This window comes from Mustela erminea, chromosome 6, assembly GCF_009829155.1.
Source record: "Mustela erminea isolate mMusErm1 chromosome 6, mMusErm1.Pri, whole genome shotgun sequence".
NCBI classification, from domain to species: Eukaryota; Metazoa; Chordata; class Mammalia; order Carnivora; family Mustelidae; genus Mustela; species Mustela erminea.
In genome coordinates this window covers 66,300,819-66,323,134 of record NC_045619.1, presented here as the reverse complement: position 1 = coordinate 66,323,134, position 22,316 = coordinate 66,300,819, and the positions used below count along the sequence as shown (strand labels likewise).

Genomic DNA, 22,316 nt, shown 5'->3' with positions numbered 1-22,316 from the left:
CTCCTTCCCTGCCCCTTGCCATATAGCTAAAACTTTTAGGAGTGGGTGGATCCAAGGCACAAACCATGGTTTCATGGTTATCTTTTTTCATCTCTTTTCTCTGCTTTTCTTTATAAGTTGGCTTCTTTCCCTTTCTATACTAGTTTCCTTCACACAGTTAGGGGCGATGATAAATACAAGAAAAATGTAGACATTTTTCTTACAACCTAAGAGTGAAAAGAAAGCCGCAACATTATTACCATAATGCCCAACTGAAATGTCCAGGGAGAACTCTGATTGGTCACTTTTGATTATGTGCCCATCCCTAAACCAATCACTATGGTCAGGGATAGTGGAGTTCTCTGTTTTACGAAGTTTGGGTCATTTGCCCACTCTGTGGACTGGAAGGTTGTGTTAACCTTCCTGTCTTCCCAAAACGATGGAATAAAGAAAGGATGGACACCTTACATGGAAGATACTGTATTACCAGTTGATTTTAAGAATCGTAAGTCTAATGTTTATAAAAGAACATATGTTAAAGATTTACTCTATGCACTAATTAATGAGGGGACTGATGGATGTTATAACGTGTTCAAAAAAGATTGAAATGAATATGCAAATGGAGGCAAAACTATTTTCCAAGTGTGGGGAAAGAAGTCAGTACATGCTCTACTAGACAGGACAAAATTGTAGACAAGAATTATTTTACATTGCTGTCGGTTACCTACAGTTCACGGCATTATAAAATACTTTCCCCAGAATCAGAATCTGATAACCTACAGGAGTTTCCTCTAGAATCTAGTTGCACAGTTTTCAACTAGAAACACAAATATTTTCCCTACACTGGGAAGACAAACAACATGTGTTCCTGAAACAAGGGATGCAGTATTTGAAGGAGAAATATTTCTCCTAATACCAGGTGGTACCAGCAGAAAGTTAAGTAAAACTAGGATTGCAATAAGTAATCTATTGGTTCTTTGAAATAGTGTGCCTCAGTTGTCTCTGTGTCTTGTGTTCCTAACACATGAGATGTTTATTAAGTGTGTGCAGTGAATGTTAAATAGGACACCTGTTATGTGGACTTCCTCTGGAATAATAGGAAAGTATCCCTACCTTTATGTAACCTAGACCCTTTCTGGAGCTCTTAGTTCCTGACTAGCAGAAAAGCCCTGTAATTTTTATTACTACAAAATTCTTTGCATTTACTTAAAACATTAGCAGTTTTAGTTTGTATTATGGATTACTCAAAGTAGACTTATTCTATGGCGATATTGTTTCTGTGATGGTTGGCTACATTAACACTAAACAAGCATGAGGAGTTATTATTATTGTTACCATTTAACTAACATAAAAGGTGATAGAAACTGTCTGGAATTTGCATTGAGGTACAGTCTATGTCAAATACAGGAAATGCAACTTCCACCTCCAGTGAATAGGGATATTTCCAGATGACCCAGTCACTTTCAACCAAGATATGTATTTACTGGCCAGTTGGCTGCTGCTAGGCCAATTCTCAAAGAAAGACATAAGCTCAGTAGGAAATAATGGCCAAATAGCTATATCTATATCTGTATCTCTGTCTATAGTATAAAAAAAGGTAAAACAGTTGTAGATTCAGCATGGCATCCAGAGAGAGTAAGTATATGAACTGCAAGCCCAACAAACCAATCAGTTTAACATAGTCTGCTGGACATTTACTTTTCAAGCTAATCACCTCTTAATTGTGAAACTATTGGAGAAGGTGATATAAGGACAGTATCAGACAACCAGGATAATAGTCCTCCCCAGAAGAAGATAGAATTGGATCTGCCTTTAGGTTAGAGTAGCCTTCATTGCTTGGGCATACGAATCTATGTGATTCTTGGAAAAGAATCTCCTTGTCTCCTTGGGACAAGGAGAACCGTTATGAGAACGATAGCCCATTGGAGCAACATGGTCAAACAGTCTAACATAGTAAAAGGTAAAAGATATCATCTCCCCTGTTCAGTGCATCAGTAAAGTATGTGCAGCCATTACCCTAAAACTTGTGTATTCTTTTGGGCTATAAAATGTATATTTAATTGCATATCTCTTTAAAAGACTAATTTAGTACTAAGTGAATGAGAGCTTTGAGCAAGCAGGATTCTTCACAATTAGACTGAGAGCTATGAAAATGGAAGCATATGTAATTGATGAGAAAAGGTAGGCAGTTTCAGACTGAGGGAAGTGGGAGAATTCAAGAGGCTGCAGCAGCCAATGCTTTCAAAACCAAGTCAAGCCAGCACCTTCAGGAGCTGGTATGTTATCTTCACCTTTGCCCCCAGCTGGTTTCCAAATCAAAAGAGGCAGACCTTCCAGTCCCGCCCTATTTGTTCTCTCCACAGCGCCCTCCTGTGACGAAGGCATTCTTCTTTCCTAAATCAAGTTGATCTCAATGGAAACATTTTCTTGTTCTCTCTCTGTGTAATTTCAAAATAAATAAATCACTAACCAAAAGCCAGTTTAGAGATGAAAGCCCACTGAAAAGAAACCACGAGGGCACCCTCATTGTTTGCCCTGTGTGGGCAGTGGATAGAGGAGCATGCAGAGCCTGGCCCACTCCTCTGTTGGCCAGGGAAATAATTAACTGCTGAGATTATTTCTGCCTGTGAAATGAAGGAGGAGAACCGCTCTGTGATGTGCCAAGTGTTCCCATAGAAAATCAGCATTCTCTAGGGAAGTAGGGGGAGGGAGAGGGAGGCTTGGAAAAACTGAATATTGGAGTCTTGGAGCAGGTTGAGAGGTAGCAGGAGGGGAAAGATTTCATCTCTGAGGTGGTCCCATTTTAAATATGTTTTAGCCTTCTTACAGAAAGTGGTTCTCTGTATACGTTTACACACCCGCCTGCCAGCCAGCGCTCCCTCACCCTCCTCTGCCTCCCTCCTTTTAAAGCAACAGCTGCTCATTCATGGGACTATGCAAACACCTGGGCTTCTTGGCTGCAGGCATATGCCTGTGTGTGTGTGTGTGGGTGTGTGTGTGTGTGTTTGATTGAGAGAAAGAGGGCACACTTAAAAATGAGTTTTGTGGAATATAGGTAATAGTCAGCTTTACAAGATGCCATGAAGGACAGAAGCTGGTAAAATGATACCCTCAGAGGAGGCAGAGAAAGGAACAAAATAGGATTGTGTCAGACCTGTGATTTAACTGAACATGCTGCAAGTAAGACAGACATAGTTTTGTCTAAAAGAAGTTGATTCTGAAGCAAGCTTTACTGCAAAATTTGTATCTGGCCCATGGAGTACAGACTTGGGAGGGCAGGTGAGGTGTGCTTGGAGTCCTGTTTGCTATGTGAGCTGCTGGGTGATCTTGGGTAAGACTTCTAATGCATAGCGGTCTCATCTGTAAAATGGAGACATAGTATCAGGGATGCTTGGAAGGATTAAATAAGAGAGTGTCAGTTTGATAGTGCAAGCTCATAAAAGAACAATATGAACTCTGTTATATATTGGCTTGGTGTTAGGCTAATTTATTCTTTTTACCATTCTGGTTGGTATAATGGCATAAAATGTTGTTACGGAATAAAATTGCCAATTCTTGAGGAACAGGGCAATTAGAATCTCTTACTGTATCATCTGAAGAGAAACACATCCTCCTTAAGAAAACATTCCTGCTTTCTAGTTTCTTTTACCTGTAGGTATCTATGATGCAACTCTGCAGTATATTGTTTTGTAGTATGCGTTGATTCAAGGGTCCTACTAAAACTCATGATAAATGAAAAAAAGAGTAATGTGAATATAGAATTACTAGATCCAATATGGTATGGTTTATTATTGTTTTGCATATACTTTGTAGAACATGAGACTCAATGTAGCCACTTCCCATCAGTCTTTCAATGTGACCCAGGAAGCTGTAACCACAATTACCTTGCTCTAATGGAAGATGGATGAAAGATCTTTCAGACCCCAAAGCAATGCAGGTTTGGCAAGAAGTAGGAGTCACCATTAACAATCCAGTTTTTCAGATGTGACACATTTTATATTCCAATTTTTAAATGTCTTCCAGGTTGTAGGAAAATGTAATGACATTTTCTGGAAGACATTTTGAAGTTTAACTAAAATGCAGTTTTGAAACATATATATCCCTTGGGCTTTGCAGTTGTAAATATGAGCATATCAGGAACTTACACAGAGATGTGAATGTTCTCATCCTGATGTTGGGTAGCTCTGGTTGGGAACTGTGTACATTAATCTTTTGACAAAATAGCAGTGTGCCTCTTTTGCACAACTGGGCCCTGTGGGTAACTTCTGTGCGGTGTATTCATAGGAAGAAAACCTGATATTTTAAATTCTCCTCCCTTCCTCTGGGAGGTCGCTGTGTACTCAACAAAAAACCCTTGCTTCTTGTACTTACAGAGCTGAAAAAATTCATATTAAACCAGAGGCTGAAAAACAAAGGCACTCTGGTGAACAGTTGACAACTTAGAGCAGTTATTCTCCAAGCTTCTTGTTACTGGAATAAGAAAATGGCATGACCTGGGAATCTGAAATACTCAAAACGCTGATCCATCTCCTACCTCTGGCAGACATTTTCCTCAGCTCTGCTTTTCAGTTGATTCATTCGGAAGCTGAAAGAACTTTTAAATTTTGTTCAAAGATTATTTATTGAACACCCGCTATGTACTAATCCTATTATTTGGTACTGGGTAGTATGTGTTGAATGATAAGGTTCCTGTCCTTAAGAAGTCCACAAAGTAATTAGGGAAGTAACATTGGCAACTTGGAAGGAATAGCATTTCTCTTTAGGAGTTAACGCCAGGACCTGTGATACGTAATTCATTGAAGTAATACCTTTAGTCTTTGGAATCTTTGTCGCTACCAGTGTTTAATACCTCCCCTGGCATGTTCAGTCCTTGGACTAGCTTACCAGTAGCAGGATTTTGCTAACTATATGGTAGACTCTTTAGTAATAGTCTTGTTCTTAACACCTGCTGGGTTATTAAATAAGGGGAAGTGGCAAACATTTGTGATTGGAATGTCTCTGACCCTTTGTTTGAGGAAGGGATGGTGGCTCTGCTGGGAACACTTAGAACTCTCAATAGAAGTGCATACTATTTACAGAAGATGAATCCTCTCAGCTTCAACACATTATTTCTGCCCAGAGCTGATTGTATTTTTCTGTGGACTTTGTGGTCAAAGGTAAAAATAACAAACTGTATCTTACAGTTTGAGAATTAAGCTCTAGAACTAAACTCAAGATTATCCTAAAGGTAACACCCTGTGATGGTGCACATATTTTCTAATTTCTTATAAAAGGCATTAACTTGTGTTCTTGAACCACTAATGAGCATCTATTAAACCATATTTCAGTATTTAATGAATGGACTATAAGATACAATTGAAGTTCTACTTGACTTTGTTCTTGTTGGGTCCATTAGTATATGACTTGAAGGAACTTTTTGAATTTTAAGAAGATTGACTCCCTTTGTTCTTGCTTGGTAAATACAGAAAAATTCTCAATGCTTTAAATATTTAAATTTAATAAAATTTAGTATTATATTAGTTATTAATATATTTTAGAAATATATTAAAAATAAAATAAATTTAATGAATTTAAATAAAAATGCTTTAAGTGCTTGATTTGCTCAACTGATACTCAGAATAGGTAATAGAAAATTAAAACCAAATTCATAACCATCGAAATGTATGATTATGCTGTCTCTCAAGGTGTCAGTTTCACCATTATTTCTAGAATTGATGCTACCTGCATTCCAAACTAATTTTTGTAACAAGGAAGGGAGATGCCAGTATTCACTTTAAATTTTTCAGGACCAGTAGCACCTGGGTGGCTCAGTTGGTTAAGCATCGGGCTCTTAGTCCCAGCAAAGGTCTTGATCCCAAGTTGGGATCATAACTTAACATAGCCCTGAATATATTCATTGTGTTGTAGGCACAAACCTTTAGAATGTACCTGTTTTACAATAATGGTTAAGGAAATACAGAGGAAAGGAATAGGGGCTTCACACTTAACTATCATTTCTTGTCTTTTGCTTGGAGTTGGACTCCCCAATATCCATGACTATATCTTAGATGTCTAATTAAGTATCAGATTTCTGTCTGAATGAAATTGGAGGAAGTTAATAGTGAATTAGTGGATTAGGTTTTCTTAATTCTAGAAAACTTAGTCCAGCTTACCCTTATTTAAATTGTTATTGCTTTATAAACATTACTTATCTCAAGGCTGAACAATATTCATTTAGACTATAATTTGCTAAGAGTTTATTTATATTTAAACACTTATCTTAAATTATATATTTCAGTTTTTCCTTCATAGAAAATGACAATGTCATAAAAAAAATCACCATTTGTTCTTAAAAGGCTTTTTTGCTTCCTTCATCTTCCCACTCCATGCCTTATCCTATGATTTTAGTCTTTACCACTGCTAGAAGACCTTTGTATGACTCTAAAGACACTAATTGTATTAGTAATGCTTTGGTGAGACTTGCTGACCATAAATTTCCATGTGCCCTCTTCCTCTTTTTCTTTTAAGGGATGGGCTATTTGTGAGGGAAACCTTAAAGATGACCTGAATCTGATACTTCCTTGCCTTAATGTTCAAGTAGTTACCAAGGCAGTGTTAAAAAACAAATTTTTCATGGGAACAACTCAGATGGATTTGGTGCAATGATTTAGAGTTTTAGATGGAGTTTTGTAAAATGTGGTCATATCTGTTGTTACAGCACTCCAAACTAGGTGCCTTATACAGGCTTAATGTATTGGCCTTCAATATTTGAATGCTAAAAACTGTATCCAACAAATTCATATATGAAACTAAGCACAAATTCTAGAATTTGCTTATTAACATAGGTTTGCATTTCTTACCAAAAAAATACAAAGATAGGTCCTGTTTTGAAGGCTATGTGGCTCAAATGAAAGCATGAATAAATTCAGTCTGAATATTTGAATATCTCAGAAACATTATTCTAATCACATAGAGCTCAGACCAATCTCTCCCTTTGTGTGTATTTCCTTTTTAAAATGTTCATAGAATTTTGGATCATGTATCCAGCATTTAGTTGTTTCTTATAAATGTATGTATAATCTACTGACTAGGTTGAGAGAGTCTCGGGGGCAGTTACGGTATTTTACTTCTTGTGCATCTTCCAAACATCTAATAGATATCTAACAGGATTGGGAGCATAAACAGAATACTTCCTAAATATGGGCTTGCTTGATTCACAGACTTTCTGTCTTGTTGTATTGTTTTACTGATGGGTGGGTCCTGAGCTGTGGACAGTTAAAGAAAAAATTCTGTAGAAGAAAGTCTGTTTTCATCTGAACACAGAGGTAGGAACAAATAGGATGATAGTCATAGTGGAAAGGTGATTACATATGGCATCACACCATTCTATTTAGCAACCCAAGTCCCTGGAACCCTGAGTGATACAACAGGAAAGCAGTCTTCTTCAGGGAAGGTTTTTTGTTTGTTTGTTTGTTTGTTTTTTAAGATTTTATTTACTTATTTGACAGAGAGAAACACAGCTAGAGAGGGAATACAAGCAGGGGGAGTGCCAGAGGGAAAAGCAGGCTTCCCACTGAGCAGGGAGCCCAGTATGGGGCTCGATTCCAGGAGCTGGGATCATGACCTGAGCAGAAGGCAGAAGCTTAACCCACTGAGCCACCCAGGCGCCCCAGGGAAGGTTTTTTTTTGAGCTGATATATATTTCCCACTTGATCCCTTTCCCTGGTAAAATTCTCAATAGCTCTTTTATGCTTCTTGTTGTTACCTAAGAGCAAGATCTTTCAAAATTAAACTTTACATTGGTGAAAATTACCCCTGGCCTTAAGGTTCCTGATCTGCCTTTCTCCGTTTTCTCAGATCTGGCTAACTCTCTGGACTGAGTTTCTTGAATCTTTTCTCCTGACTTCTCTGCCCTTTTTCTGCTCTCTTCCTTCTTTACTTCAAATTAGACATACTTCATAAAAGGATGTCTAAGTAGTTCAGCCATTCTATTGAATTGAACTTCAGTATTGGACAAAATACATTTTAAGTGGTTTTTAACTAAAAGCTAATATGAAAATGTTGGAATATATACCAATATAAACATATTATACTTACGGCTATATTCAAATATAGTTAAAAATATTACATCATGTTCCTTCTAGTAGAAATTTTAAAGGGTATACATAATTCACCTTCTGAGTCTTGATGTAATTTAGATTATATTTTATTAGACATTCTTTACAAATTTAAAATACTGCTATTTTTACATGCACAAAGGAAAATCAGTTTGGATAATTATATTTAGGCATTATTAAAATCAACCACAAAATAGAGACACTTTATTGTGTCATTTATCAACATACTTGATATGTATATCTAAAGTGCATTATGTTACAAAAAATAGAGAAATTCAGCAGCACCAAGATACATTTACAAAATAAATACATCAGTTGACAAAATAAATTATGGTAAATGTGATAATAATAATTGGATTAGCCTTGGCAAAAAAAAAAATATTCACAATGACCAATGTGCAGTTTCATAGAGCAATGGGGAAGACAGTTTTATTCCAATGCATTTACAGTATTTACAGACAATAAATATTTCTAATACTTTCCATATGTTCACTATTACAGAATCCTGTAATACGTCCTCTGAAGGTCTTTGCTAAAAATTTCAATGCCTCCTGAAAAGAGAAGGAAGGGAGAGAAGAGGAGAAAGAAAATAGGTTAATTCTCCTTAACAAGTGAAAAGGCATAAAAAATAAAGGAATACAGAATTACAATGGAAAAGATTCCAGGGATTTCTTGTAAATATTCCCAATAGGTGGTATCAGTGGGATCTGCCTGACTCTCCAGAACCTTTGCTGCGGGCAGGGTCTTCAGCATGATCTAATGATCAGTGTAGTACAAGAAGAGCAAGGGCTTGGTTTCTAATTCTATATAATGTCTGAAAAAGGAGACCCCGGGGGAATTTTCCAAAGCTGCCAACTGGCAAGTCTGGGAAGAGAAGGCACACATTTGAGAGTGGAAATAAGACTAGGTTGTGCAAGCCATCATCAAATACACCTTGCTAAAAGCTTATTCCCCAGAGATGCCTGACATGGGTGATCCAAAGGTTGCTTATTCTGTTCAGGTTTCCATTTGGCCAATCTCTCACTAAGATAATGGCTGTTAGGAGAGTAGAGTGTGTGATTTGGAGTAAATGTTGGAAGGATGTGTAATTGAGCAGTATGTTTGGTTGGTTATTTGATGATATCAGTCATTGCTTTAGCTGTCCTTAAACACTAATGAATGATACTATTTTTGGATTTTAGACTCTGAAGTCAAAACTAAGAACTATTTGTCTCTCACTCTGCTGGTTTTTGGAATTGATCTGGAATTAGAAATTGGAAAAACCCATATTAAATTAGAGAAAAAGAATCAATTAACTTAAAAGTATAAAATAGCAGTTTTTCACTGTTTATTACACAGAATAAATTACCACCTGAGATTGACATCTCTTCCAACCCTTTCTAAAACATTGTAGTGACAGTATTTTAAGATGGGCTGGCAGCATTTTTTCTGCTTTTTTCTCTCCCTTTCTCTTCTTTTGTGTGTCTATTTCAGTGGTGTCTAAAAGAAGCACCTATGGAATGGAACTCAACTGGCTGTGCCATTGCATTAATAGCCAGAGTGTGGGCAGAGTTTTACATGGCAGACCCATATGGTGGTGAAAACCATGGAAGAGCCAACTTTTGACAAGTTAGGAACTTCACATGCAGCTTGAAGAAAGATAAGCAAGTTGAACATTTAGGATGCTTTCTTGTCTTAAGAAATTGACATCTTCACTAATCATTTTAATTAGAATGGCAAAATAGCTCCTAACTGCAGAGAAAATAATTTAAGATTAACATTTTTAATGGTAGATGGATGTATGTTATGAAGAAAACATAAAAGGTGACTGTAAAATTCAATAATTTGTGTGCTATATCAATTTTAAAATGTTTTCATGTCGAATAGTATGTAGTGAATTGAACTTAAGAATAATGCAAACAAAGAGGGAATGATGAGTATTTTGAACAATTATTTCCTCAGAAGGAAGGAAAGAAAAAAGAAATAAAGGACCAAGGAAAAGATCTTTTAATTATATTTCCCCTTGTCCAGCCAGTTTGCTTGTTATAATGGCACGTTTTAGAATAGCCAAGTAAAACATATAACACAGCCTGAGAGTATGTGTGTGTGTGTGTGTGTGTGTGTGTGTGTTTGTGCATGTGTGTGACAACACTTTAGAGTCTCTTTTGAATATTGAAAACTTTTGTATTATTTCTAAGTCAATATTTACCGAGGCAAAATATATGTTCTCAATTAAATGAGTCCTAACGTATCTGGACATCACATTTACAACATCAAAGATTCCAAAATGTGATTTCCAACATTTGAACTATATACTTCCGACGGGTTCATGTGAGAGGAGCCAGACAGTTTTAGCTCAGTAGTTTCTCTTAAGAAATACTACATATATTTTACTACAATTCGTGCTTGCCATATCATCAGTTTACTGTATAATTAGGCAAAGAGACTAAAGAGAGGACACTAATAAAAGGTCGGTTGCTTACAAAACTGTAAACTAGTTACTCCGAAAAGATTCTGTTTGGATTAGAACACTTGCATGGCCCCATCGAGTCTCATCAGTACACTCTTGAATCTCCCCGATCTTCCCTGCACCTCTGCTGGGTTGTACTGGGAGAGGGCCAACATCCGGCTGCCAGACAAACAGTGCTTTCCATGAACATCCCTTACAACCAGGGAACAGAAAGGAGAAAGCAGAAACATTCTATTTCTTTTAGTCCTAGGTCTGGATTTGATTAGGCCACTGCCTAATTTTTACTAGATCTCCCTTAACATAGGGGTAGCTTTGGGCATAAGAATTGATGAGTGCTGAATTTCATTAAATTCCCAGATACTTCAGAGCATTGCAAATCCTAAATAAATGAAATCCATAAAAAAGTATACTTTCGTTTTCAGAATTCTAATAAATGTATGTACACACACACACACACACACACACAGTACAACAATGGATAAAAATGGGTTTTGGCAATAAAGTTCTTGCATTAGTTATAAATATGTAGTTAGGATCCTTTCTTAAAATACATTGAATATGTGCTCTTGGCCAAGATTTACAGGGCTTGTTACCCATTATAGATCCATTAGATACTTCCAGAATAGGTCATTCACTCTGCTAAAAGTTTCTCTAGTGTCATTACTCCTTAATTACTGGAGTGGAAATATTCATCCAATATAATTATCATTTTATAAGCTATTTAATGATGAGTTTTGTCAACTAACTCAAAGAGAGAAGTGATGCTAAGTAGGTCCGTACTCCCCCTTGAAACATCACCCTGTAATTTTATCTCTACTAGTCAGTGGAAAGCCTGGAGAGGTAACAAGGGATTGTAATTAATGAGATCATTAGCTGCATATGACACGTCCTTGTGTGGTTTCCTCTTTCTTTCAAACCCCACAGAAGAGCTAAACTGAAAAGTAAAAAACAGAAAAGATTGTGTTGGTGGAAATGTCTGAATTAAGAGGCAGCACTAAACACAGTGCTGGACCAAATATCCAGAGATGGGGAAACAAATCCAGTTCTGAGGACTACCTATCCCAGCTCCCAGGGCTGTTCAGGTCCTTTAGTCATGGAGTACCTTGGTTTTCTGGTTTATAAAATGAGGTTAATATTTGCTGCTTTTTCGCCTCATGCAGACACACATATCCAGATAGATAGAACAATCATTATTAGATCTAAAAGTACCCAAACAACAAGTTACACGTTATTGTTTACTATGACAAGCATTTAGCCCATGTCATCTTGTTTAATCTTTGCCCAGCCCTATGAGGTTGTTACAGTTACTATCTTCACTTCACGGAAAAGGAAAGTGAGTCTTAGATAGACTATGTAACTTGCCCAAGGTTGTGAACTTTAATAGGTTCAGACCTATTAAGACTTGAACCTTAAGGTATCTGACCCCAAAGTCAGTGAATGCCATTACCATTTACATCTGTGAGCCAAGAATGAACAAGCCATGTAAATGTGAAGTCTTATTATTCCTACTGCAATGCCCTGGAAAATTATTTCAACTTCCCAGTGGATAAATGGATATATGAGAAAAACTTATGTCCTTCCCAAGTCAAAACTTAAAAATTTTCCGAATTCATGACTATTTTTTCATGGGTTGATAGAAACCAGAGTTAAATTCAATTAAATAAATTGAGAGTGTGTGTTTAAATGTTTAACATTTATTTAAATTAAAAATAAAGTTAAGGTTTAATTAAATATAATTAAATGGAAAATGTGACTGGCTCAGAATTGTCTATGGTAGGGTATTGTTTTGTAGTGTTTGTAGATCATATCAAAGCCTTCTATGTTCACCCCTGAAGTGAAAAAAAAAGTAAGAAATGACAAAATGATCAAGAAAGTTTGCCAAGGTGCGAGAGTAGGGAAATAAATAAACTTCTGCAGCAAATGATGAAGGTGGTCCTGGGTTTCTGAAGCCAGACTTAGAAGAGAAGTTGTTTGGTACAGTAGTAAAGGATTGGTGTTGGGGTTGCGATGGTGGAGGAAGAGAAACAGGTTATCCAAGCCCTGTTTGTGCTTAGGTGGTGGGAGGACACTACTTGAGGGCAGGTAATATGCTGAACTGTCTTGTTTTGTAAGCTTTTAAACTGTGGAGCAATGGATAGAGGGACAGAAAGGGAGGACATTCAAGATTTGTTCAAGCCATGGTGGGTGAAAGGAAGGGACACTACATAGCTTAGAGCAGCACCAAAGAGAGGCTATGGGGCACAGAAGCCAGTTACCGTAAATTGAGCTCCAGCGATGTCGCAGAGATGTCATATGGGTGGTCCCCTTCTCGCCCACTCCCAGCCATGCCAGTGTTTAGCCAGGCAGACCGAGTTCGCCGTTTCTTTTTTTCCTGCTCCTTGCGTTTTCCAGGTTTGCCTTTCTTTTTCTTGCCAGGTGTCTTCAGTGGCTGCTCTTTGTATGTCTCCACCTTGTTGGTTTCCTGAGTTAGGTATCTGCCCTCATCGTCAGACCCAAATCGGACGGGGTGGTTCTTTGTGTTGGGAGCAGGCTTGGAGTTTGGGGATACCTCCGAGGTAGCTCTGATTTCAGCTGTGTGGATTTCTGCGATCAGGTGGTGAAGGAAGAATCGTCGCCGTAAGTCTTGGATAGATTTCCCCTTGTCATGAAGGAGCTGATGTTCAGACACAGCTCTTTTGCTTTAAGAAAAAAAACAGCAGGGGAGGAAGGAAAGGAGAATATTTTAGTTGTTGGTATAGACCTCAAAGACAAGAGGAAGGACCTTTGATAACACAAAGCATAAGCTGGAAGAAAGCTTGTGGATCAGGGAAAGAGCAGAGAGGGAAAGGAAGTGTGGGCAATTCAGAGTCTGTAGCCCCAAATCCCATTTATGCCGCTCCCTAGGTCTGTGGCTTTGGTGAGAACATGCCCCTCTCCATTTAAAAGGCAGGGGTCAGATTCGGCGATTTCTATGCTCTCTTCTCAACTTAAAACATTATGATTCTGTAATTTTCAGCAATGGACAGAAAAAACTGAGCTGCTTTTCATGTTTTTCAGACTTATGTTGGAAAAATAAATCCAGATGTCCTAGCTGTGAAATTAAAAGGAGGCTGAATTTACTTGAGTACTCACCCGAGTGCACAGCCACGTACACATGCGCGCACGCGCGCACACACACACACACTAATCCCCTATTAAGAAAATAATAATACTGAATCTCAGAGAACAGCAAGCTTTAAGAGGAAAGGCAAACAGAAGCTTAAGATGAAGTGAGCAGTAGAGGCTGTCTAGGGAACTACCTAACAGCCTGCACTCTACGAGGAGTAGAGTGCAGGCTACCAAGAGCCTATATTTGAAAGCCAAGTGTCATAGAGAGAATATGTGTATTTTTCTGTAAAGTAGTGGGTGGTCCCTTTAAAGTGGGTTTCTTTGTGTTTAAGTTGAGATCATCCTATTTTTTCTGTGCATCGTTATTTTTTTTAATTTAGAATTTCAGAGGGTATTACCCTTAGTATTAAATTGAGATATTCACTTTTCTACTTGTTCTCTTTGTCTTAAAAAATGTCTCTAGGAGCAAGTATGAAGTGGCTTTTCTGTTTAAACAACACTCTAATGAAGTGTAGTGGAAGAGAATGTAGTGGAAGAGAATCAACTAATTTCCCATCAATCCTCTTAGGTGGCACCCTGACTCTTGTTTAAATGTCCATCCACATATGCTTGTATTATTCTTGTGTATATTATTAACCATATGCAGGGATTGCATACCTGAATCAGTCATATCATGCCTGTTTCAGCTGTGCTTTACTTTACTCCAATTTCTGCCACTCTGTAACTCTTCCAAACGGTTCACTGTCAAGCATCTGAGGGTGTTTCACAGGGCTATCTCCCTTGTTGTCTTACCTCTCTCTCACACAGTATCTGGGTCCCTTATTTGTTTATATTAGTACAACTTCTTTAACTCCTCAGAGAAATATGAAAATAAAAATAGCATTAACTTCATTTTATAGATAGGGAAGTTGAGGTTCAGAGAGATTCAATGACCTGCCTTTGTCCACAAAATGAAAACAGAACCAGGGATCCAAAAATCAGGTCCTCTGATTCTGAGACCAAAGACTGCCTTTCAGTGACCTCAGTCCTTTCTTCTGTGGAAGCAGAAGTGTATGTTGAGGAAACAAGAAATGAAGGGCATAGAGTAAAAAGCTTGCAGTGGGAAACATGAGGACAGTGGGCAAATGGATAGCAATTTATCGGTTTACTTGAAGATCAAGCTTACTTCTCCAACAAGGCCATTTTCATCCCCCCAAAAAAGGGATTCTAGAGTTTGGATTATCACTGGGGGAAATCGAGAGATTTCCCAGTCATATTGTGAATCAAAGTAGAATAAGACATGAAAATACAGGCATTATTTCTCTAGACCTTATACCCAGAATACCAGCTTCCTTTTAGTGTTTTAGTGTGTGGACTGACTTTAAGCCATGCAGCTTGTTCAAAAAAGACATGACTTAATGGAAAGGAATTTAACAGGAGCCTGGTTTAAATGAGGCATGAAGGAGTCTCTCTTCCTTTTTGAAGGTGCCACATGTGACTAGATTAAAATTCACTTACTTTATGGCAATAGTTAGTAATCTGGAAACTTTTAATAATATACAAATTTGAGGTTTTGGTACAAATATATTTATACTCTCTAATAACATTCTTGAAGAATAAGTGGGAATTAATCGCATATTTCATTAGTGTTGCAGCTTCATAAGATGTATCCTTTAGCAAAATGTCCCATTAAAGTTGTTCTTAACCAGTGATCATTTATAGGACCTGGGGCTTTTCTTTCTCAGTTCCTGGAAGATAACCACCCGATCTGTATTCCTCTCCAAATGTATAATACAGCCCATCCTAGCTTAACTCGAAGCCAAAACTTTTAATGGTTGGTCTGTTCTAATCAGGCCACCACTGCTTATGCCCCCTCTGGCTGGCATATATGCCTGTCATCTTGGCCAGCCTGTCAACTGTGAGTCACAGTGCCTTCTTAACCCAAGCACTGCACTTTCCCAGGATGGTTCTCATGAGAAAAGGAGGGGTCAGTCTATCCTTCTGTTTTATTAAAAGTTTACAAAGATGGCACAAGTCTGTTCAGTTTAAAATAGTGTCTCTCTTGTTAGGTACCAAGCTTCTTTCTGCCTTTAGGGGCAATTGTTAATATAATATTAGAAAACCCGGATTTTCTTAAATGCTAAATCTCACAGGTTTTCTTAAATGCTAAATCTCAAACACAAGGAACAGCTCAAAGACTTCTGCATTTAAAGTATTGTGAAGAATGAATTTCTGATTGGGCAACTGCACTGGAAGATCAGGGATTTAATATTATCTTTATCGTCAACAAGGAGTAAGATGCCTGGAGCATTTTACTTATTTTCAAAACAAGACATGAACTCACACAAGGGTAAATAACTAGCATGTACAAACTAGATATACACAGGTGGGGAGCAATGAATCCAAAGTAAGGAGGCTTTCCATTTAGATAATTCTGAAATATTTATGTGATAAATATGGTCTCAATAATAGTCTATTAATCTATACATCCGCAAACATCCCCTAGCCCAGTGGTTCGCACGGCGTTTGTTACAATCCCAATATGGTATGTTTATGGTCTCCTTTGATTACTGTAAGAACATTTTCAGAAATATGGGAGAAATGCTTAAGATAGGTAACTATAAATTCAGTCAAAACATAGCTCTTCTGCTCTAAAGAAAAATCACTCTCCAGGGAGTTTTCAGGGAAGAAGAGAAAATTGAAGGAGCTATCAAGGAACGCAGGGAGCAAAGGGAGTGATAGGACTGCCTCTTCCAGCACAGAAAGGAGCAGCAGGCTTGTGTTGAGGCTCAGCTATTTACGAAGGAGTCTGGGTTTGAGGAGAACAGTTCTGTGGTACATGCACGAGTCAGGGTTCGGGTGTTAGAGTGAAGATGACTCACCACAAGTCCCTTCCAACCCAAATGACTCAGTCAAAAGTTATGCTTTTCATTAAATGGAATAGACCCAGTCTGGCTCCCAAACAAATCACCCAATTATGTTTTAGGTTCTGAATCTACTGGAATTCCCTCTCTAACTTAAACACAAAGGTTGCTACCTGCCGAAAGTCATGTTCATGGCGACAAGAATGTCTATAGGCCTCACTTTCCAACCTCCAATTTATTCATGCTCTAGCCCCATTAGTTAAAATCTTTTGAACTATCACAACTTATAACTGCCTCCTCTGCATGGCTTAGGAAGTGTTATTGTTGTAGTAGTCACCCCCTGCCTCCACCCCTCAAAGTCAGTCCCTAGTTAGAAAAAATATCTAAAGCAATTTCTCTAATACTTGGTGTAAAAAGCAATTGGGGAGTAATATGATTTGATTATATGTTAACATTTCTTTCAAGAAATTAGGTTGATTTAGTGTAATAGTAGAATAATGTTTTGTCTAGCACGCAAAATTTACTGTTACTTGGCAGCAATGCAAAAATAATGACTTGTTTTTTTAAACTCCATTTGGCTGTAATAATTTGATGAAACATCTTCATCTACTGATGATTTCAGCCTTCAGGAAAAACCATGGCTGTAATATGATGATCTATTAGCCATTAACTATAAGAATGTTTTGTGGTAGTTTTATAACCATCTGCTGAGTGTGAGTGTTTAACTACAATATTATATTTCACCCACAAACAAAACTGTAACAGAGTCTCTGGCTGTTAAATAGTTTCTGATGTGTATTTGCAAGGTGCAACAAAGAAAGAGTTAAAAATAGCCTTTAGGACTACTTAGCACTATTTTTATGTCATACCTGTGGATTTAATCATGGTCCATTTACTGTTTCTCAAAAGAGAAAACAGGTATTTCTCAAGCAACTGTAAAGAAAAATCTGGCTCTGTTTCAAGACAGTATTTTTTGGCCAGCATTTAAGCATGCTTTTAAAAATTCACTCTTCATCTATATCTATATCTATATCTACATCTATATCTATATCTATATATGGACTTTAAATAATTTAATACAAGTCTTAAAAAGAGGAAAATGTCTGAAGACAATTTTCAGAAATACATCAGTAAAATGTTGATTTGAAGAATACAATGCAGCTTTATCTTCAGTACAATGTTCTACACAATTTGCCTTAGGAGATTCGTAATAGATTTTCATTTTGGTGCCAAGGTTCAGACATGTCTAAAGTAATTTCATTTAAAGATTTTCTGCTCTAATAATAATAGACCAAGGGCACATATAAAACAGTTGCCTTTTTGTATACCCTCGGGAATTTACAAGGAAGCACCATGAACTCCATTGTAAATATTGGATATTGCTATTTTTATTGTTAGTGTAAAAGCCCCTTAATTCCTTCTCCAGAGGGAAACTCCTCTCAGTTCTCAATGTTTATGGTTTTCCCATCCTGAACAGAGTCTGCAGCTTAAAGATCACCCAAAAATGGCATTACACACATTAAGGTACTTCTAGGTCCAACAGATTATTAAGATAGTGTTACTCAGCTGCTCTTCCAACTTGCAGTCATACAACATGGTAATATTTCTCTGGTGTGCTTGGATGTATGATTATGTTAAAGTCAAAATTATCCTTAAAAGAACCACCAAATAAGAATGCCAGAATACAAGTTTTCAGTCTACAATACAAACATTTGACTCCAGATTAAAGAACTGTTAGCAATAAGTCCAAGAAAAAACAATTTTCCTCACCTAATATTCATTTTGGAGTTAGGCACGCTAGCGTTCCTGAACTGTATCAATACTAATGTTGGAGTTGTGCCATTGCAAAGTTGTTACTACTTTATTATATAATATGCGTTCATTATGTAATGTGGTTCATTTCATATGCTTAAAATTATGTCATTCATAATAAAGTTTGATGTAAGGCTTCTGCTTTTCACACACAAACTGCCACCCACATTCAGTCTGTAAATCAAACGCACACAGACCTGTGTCCCCTGGCTCCCTCAGCGTCTTCCGAGTTATCCGTCTCCTGTAATCCTCAGCGTTTCAAAACCTTCCCAGGTCCTGGAAGTATAACCTTTTCCTTTCACTACAGACAGATGATCTTTGTCCAGAGGAGATTCTGCGCTCCCTCTTATGGAAACTCATGGAAAATTTGTCTCTTGCCTGTCTCCCCTTGAGGTTCAACCAGTGCTCCCGCCGGGGTTGAAGGCACTGTCTCAGCCCCCGGCAGGTAGCCGGCTCTCCCCGCTTTTTAACTCGGGCAAGGAGCATCAGTGACCGCTGCGAGCCCTCGGCAGCGCCCCAGCCTGGCGGCCTCTCCCACTGGCCCTCCCAACCCTCACCCGGCGCCCCGAGGAGGACGGGGCACTTACAGCCGGCGGCCGAGCTCCTCCACCGAGCGCCCGCAGGAGGGCACCGAGTAGCTCAGCAGGAACACCGCGACGCTCCACTGCTGAACCAGCCTCCGCAGCATCGTATCCTCTCGCTCTCGGGACCTGCAAGAGTGGAAAGGGGCCCGAAGTGTCAGTCCGGAATCTCCATCTCCCGGGACTACCACGCTCCCCGTTTTAGCTGGCTCTCACTTAGCCTCTTCGACACCCAGGGCATCTCCCAAGTTGCAAAGAAAAGAAAGAAAGAAAGAAAGAAAAAAAAACTTTCTCTGAAGCCTCTCAGCACTTACTTATTTAGGAATCAGCTACCGCAACTGTGCTTTTTCCAAAACCACACAGGCAAAAAGGGACCAAAAGGAAAACAAAACAAAACAAAAATCAGAGACGTTCCTCTGCAATGATAACCACAATGAAATGCTTTTATATATGCATCAATGATGAGCAGCGTGTTTACACGTCTTCCCTATCAATGTCTAATTAAATCTAGCCGGCAGTTCTCCCAGGTTCGTGGAGCAGAGCTAAGCCCTTCCTAAAAAGAGAAGAAAGTTTCCCTCCTCTGAAGTCAGCTTCTTTGCGAACTAGGCCGTCTTGTTCCAGAGCCACTTGTAGAGACCCACATATATATACATAGCTGTCTGTCTACCTCCTCTGGTGGGCTGGTTGCTTCCGGAAAGTTGATTCCACACACCCTGAGAACAAGTTTCAAGTGCGTGTGTCGTCGATCAGGAGGGCCAGGTGGCAACGAGGGCGGGTTAATAGCGGCGCGGAGGGGAGGCGGCGGCCCGAGCGGCAGGGCTGCGGCGGCCCCGCTTCACGGGCGGGGAGGCATGCTGGCCGGGCGGCGCAGGTTGGAGGCGAGTTGAAAGCCTAGCAGAGGAATGTTCACACGCTCCCAGGCAAACCTGCCGGAGAAGTGAGCTAGTCGCAAAGAGGTGGCGCCCTTGGAACGCGCGCGGGGCGAGCAAGGGCGCGGGCGCGCGGGGGGCGGGGGCGGCGACGGGCGGCCCAAGCGGGCCCCGGGCGGCCCGAGTTAGCAGAGGGGAGCTCTGAGCTGGGAGTGTACTGCGAGCGGCTGAGCTCCCCGCGCCTCCGGTTCGGCGGCCCCCGGCGCTGCCCCGAGGTCCCCCGAGCCCCACCCTAGAGCGCCGGTCCCGCGCGCCGTCCCGGGGGCCGGGGGCTTGGGCGGATCTCCCAGTTCCCGCTGGGTCTGACCGGCCCCAGACTGCACGGCGGAGAAGCGCGCTGAGGTCCCCGAGGGCGTGCGGGCGACCCGAAACAGTCACCGCTCCCGGCGCGTCTCGCCAGCCGCGCCCGATTGGACGCGCGGCCGCCGAGGCCGCTGGGGGCGAACCGGCAAGACCGAGGCAGAGGAGTAAGGGGCTGGAGAGCGTGGGCGCCCGGAAACCTCCGCGGGGAGGTCGCGGGAGGGTGGCCCTTAGCTTTAAGAAACCCTAAGCCGCCCGAGAGCTTGGGGAGCGACACGGGAATCCTCCTCCGTGGCCCTTTCCGGGGACCCGCTGAGTGGGGAGCATCGCCTAAGGCGGGGGGGGGGGGAGCGTTCGCTTAGAAGAGTAAAAAAGGTTCCAGACTTCAGGTCGAGATTGCATTTCTTGCTGTCTTAGAATAGTGAGGACATCTGGAGCTGGTCCAAGAAAACCCGCATACGTGATGAAGACCCTCTTTTTAATTGCCGAGGTGGACCGACACTCCTGGGGAGCGCACGCGGCCCCTTCGCCCACCGACTAGAATCTAATCCACCCTTTCCCGACAACCTACTCTCTCACCCCCACCCCACCCCATCCCCCGCCCAGTCCCCTGTTACATATTCTGGGATGACTCTATCCGTGTCGCTTCAGCCCGCAGATGAAGCGGAACTATCGCTGTACGCGGCTCTGCCTCGGAGAAGCGAAGGGAAAGCAGGGGGTTCTTCCCAAAGTACTGGGCGGGGAAGAAGACTGCTCTGAATTACTGGGCAGTATCATCTAGGAAAGGATTGCAGCGGCTGTGAACGCCCGCCCCACGGATTCCTCTTTCTGAAATGAACGCGGGTAATTGGGGACCATTCAAGGGATGTTTGTGTTCTAGACAGACAACCCCACTGGTAGATTTCAGTGCGCTGTGTGATTTGGAGATGTGAGGTGATTTAGGGAGCCTGACCTTTTATCAAGTCTGATGCACCACGGATTTTACCGAGGGTGGGTGAAATAGCGCCCTCTCCCTCGCTGATCTTGGTTCCCTTTCCCACTCATTAAGTGCAGATAGCTAGCAGTTAATATTAGCTCCTTAGTTTGGGTGACAGTCACCCCTTCTCACAAGTTTCTTTCTCCCTCATTTGATTACTCTAACCTCCATACTTAAAAAACTTGGCTTCCTCCCACTGGAAAAAAAAAAAATCTGGGAATTTCCACAAGTTCCCTCGTTTAAGAATTTCTAAATGTTAGATCTGTTTGCATTGCATGAAAAGACAAAGTATCAGCACTCAGAAATGTCAATCTTTGAACCTCTGACACTTTCTGATTTATAATAAATTTTTTCCAAAAAGAAGCAGGAGCCTTAAAGCAAGCATTACATCTGAATGGGGGGAAATCTGTAAACAAAACAAAACAAAAATGTAAATCACAAATGATCTATTTAACACTTGCAAGTTGTTTAATATTAAAATGATAATATTTGCTTCCACAATAAAAAGCCCAAAAGTACGTGGCCAAATTTCAAACTACCCAGGCTTTAAAAAGTCAACCCTCTCCCAATAAAAGTTGAAGACATAGGTTGAAAATATCAAATCACTTATACTGTAAATAAATTCATTATTCTCTCAGAATATTATAAATTAGAGGCTGCCATCAATAGGCTACTTTGATTCATGTTGCTTTTTCTACTAATGAAACAAAATGGACCCCCTTCCTTTCTTTTCCCCACACACTTTTCTGGTGTTAATGGCAAAAAATCTAACCAATATTTTTAGAATTTCCTCCCTCCACAAAAAGAGAAAATATGGACACAGGAAAAACAAATAGTCTTTATATACTTGGACTCCTGAAGCTTCCTAATAATGTATTACTTCACCTTTTCCTTGATTTACAGTCTTCTCTGCTCTTCTGGCCAAATGAAGGGAATCTTCTCAGCGGTCTCTTCCAGAAATAATTTTTGTTGATGTTCCTCAGAAAACTAAAATTAAGTCTTAAATGAATTAAAAACTTCCTAAGAAGGCTCTTCTGTTCTCACTAAGGCAATTATTAGAAAGCAGTTATATGTGCTAAGCTGCCCTGTTTATTACCTTGAGTAGAAATTCTCCTCAATATATACTCAGGACCCTGGCTTTTAGCCTTTCTGAAAAGGATATTTTCTGACATCATAATCGTTCCCAGTATAAGTGAATAACCTTCAGGATAATGCTGAGAACACATGACTACAAATGAGATGACTTCACACTAGCAGGGTTTGG

General features: G+C 39.9%; 1 protein-coding gene across 5 annotated transcripts; it reads right to left on the bottom strand.

Annotated features, from left to right (window-relative positions):
• Positions 1-8,167: 8,167 nt before the first annotated feature.
• On the bottom strand, positions 8,168-20,827 carry PTHLH (parathyroid hormone like hormone). 5 transcript variants are annotated; one of them, XM_032347562.1, is made up of 5 exons: positions 20,694-20,827; positions 19,515-19,773; positions 18,854-18,976; positions 12,780-13,202; positions 8,168-8,626 (listed from the first exon to the last, which is right to left on the bottom strand). In XM_032347562.1, exons 3-5 carry the CDS (start codon positions 18,952-18,954, stop codon positions 8,617-8,619), a joined length of 534 nt encoding a protein of 177 aa, XP_032203453.1. In that variant the 5' UTR covers positions 18,955-18,976; positions 19,515-19,773; positions 20,694-20,827; the 3' UTR covers positions 8,168-8,616. The 5 variants fall into 5 exon arrangements, with proteins under 5 accessions (XP_032203453.1, XP_032203455.1, XP_032203454.1 ...); XM_032347564.1 differs by lacking the exon at positions 20,694-20,827 and adding an exon at positions 19,162-19,190 and having other exon boundaries at positions 19,515-20,654; XM_032347563.1 differs by lacking the exon at positions 20,694-20,827 and adding an exon at positions 20,461-20,654.
• Positions 20,828-22,316: the final 1,489 nt, after the last annotated feature.

Excerpts from the sequence above, each read along its gene's own strand:
- PTHLH (XM_032347562.1), bottom strand. The coding sequence starts at position 18,954 with ATGCTGCGGAGGCTGGTTCAGCAGTGGAGCGTCGCGGTGTTCCTGCTG. Across the intron at positions 13,203-18,853 it reads GAGGAGCTCGGCCGCCGGCT|CAAAAGAGCTGTGTCTGAAC; the intron begins GTAAGTGCCCCG and ends TTTTTCTTAAAG.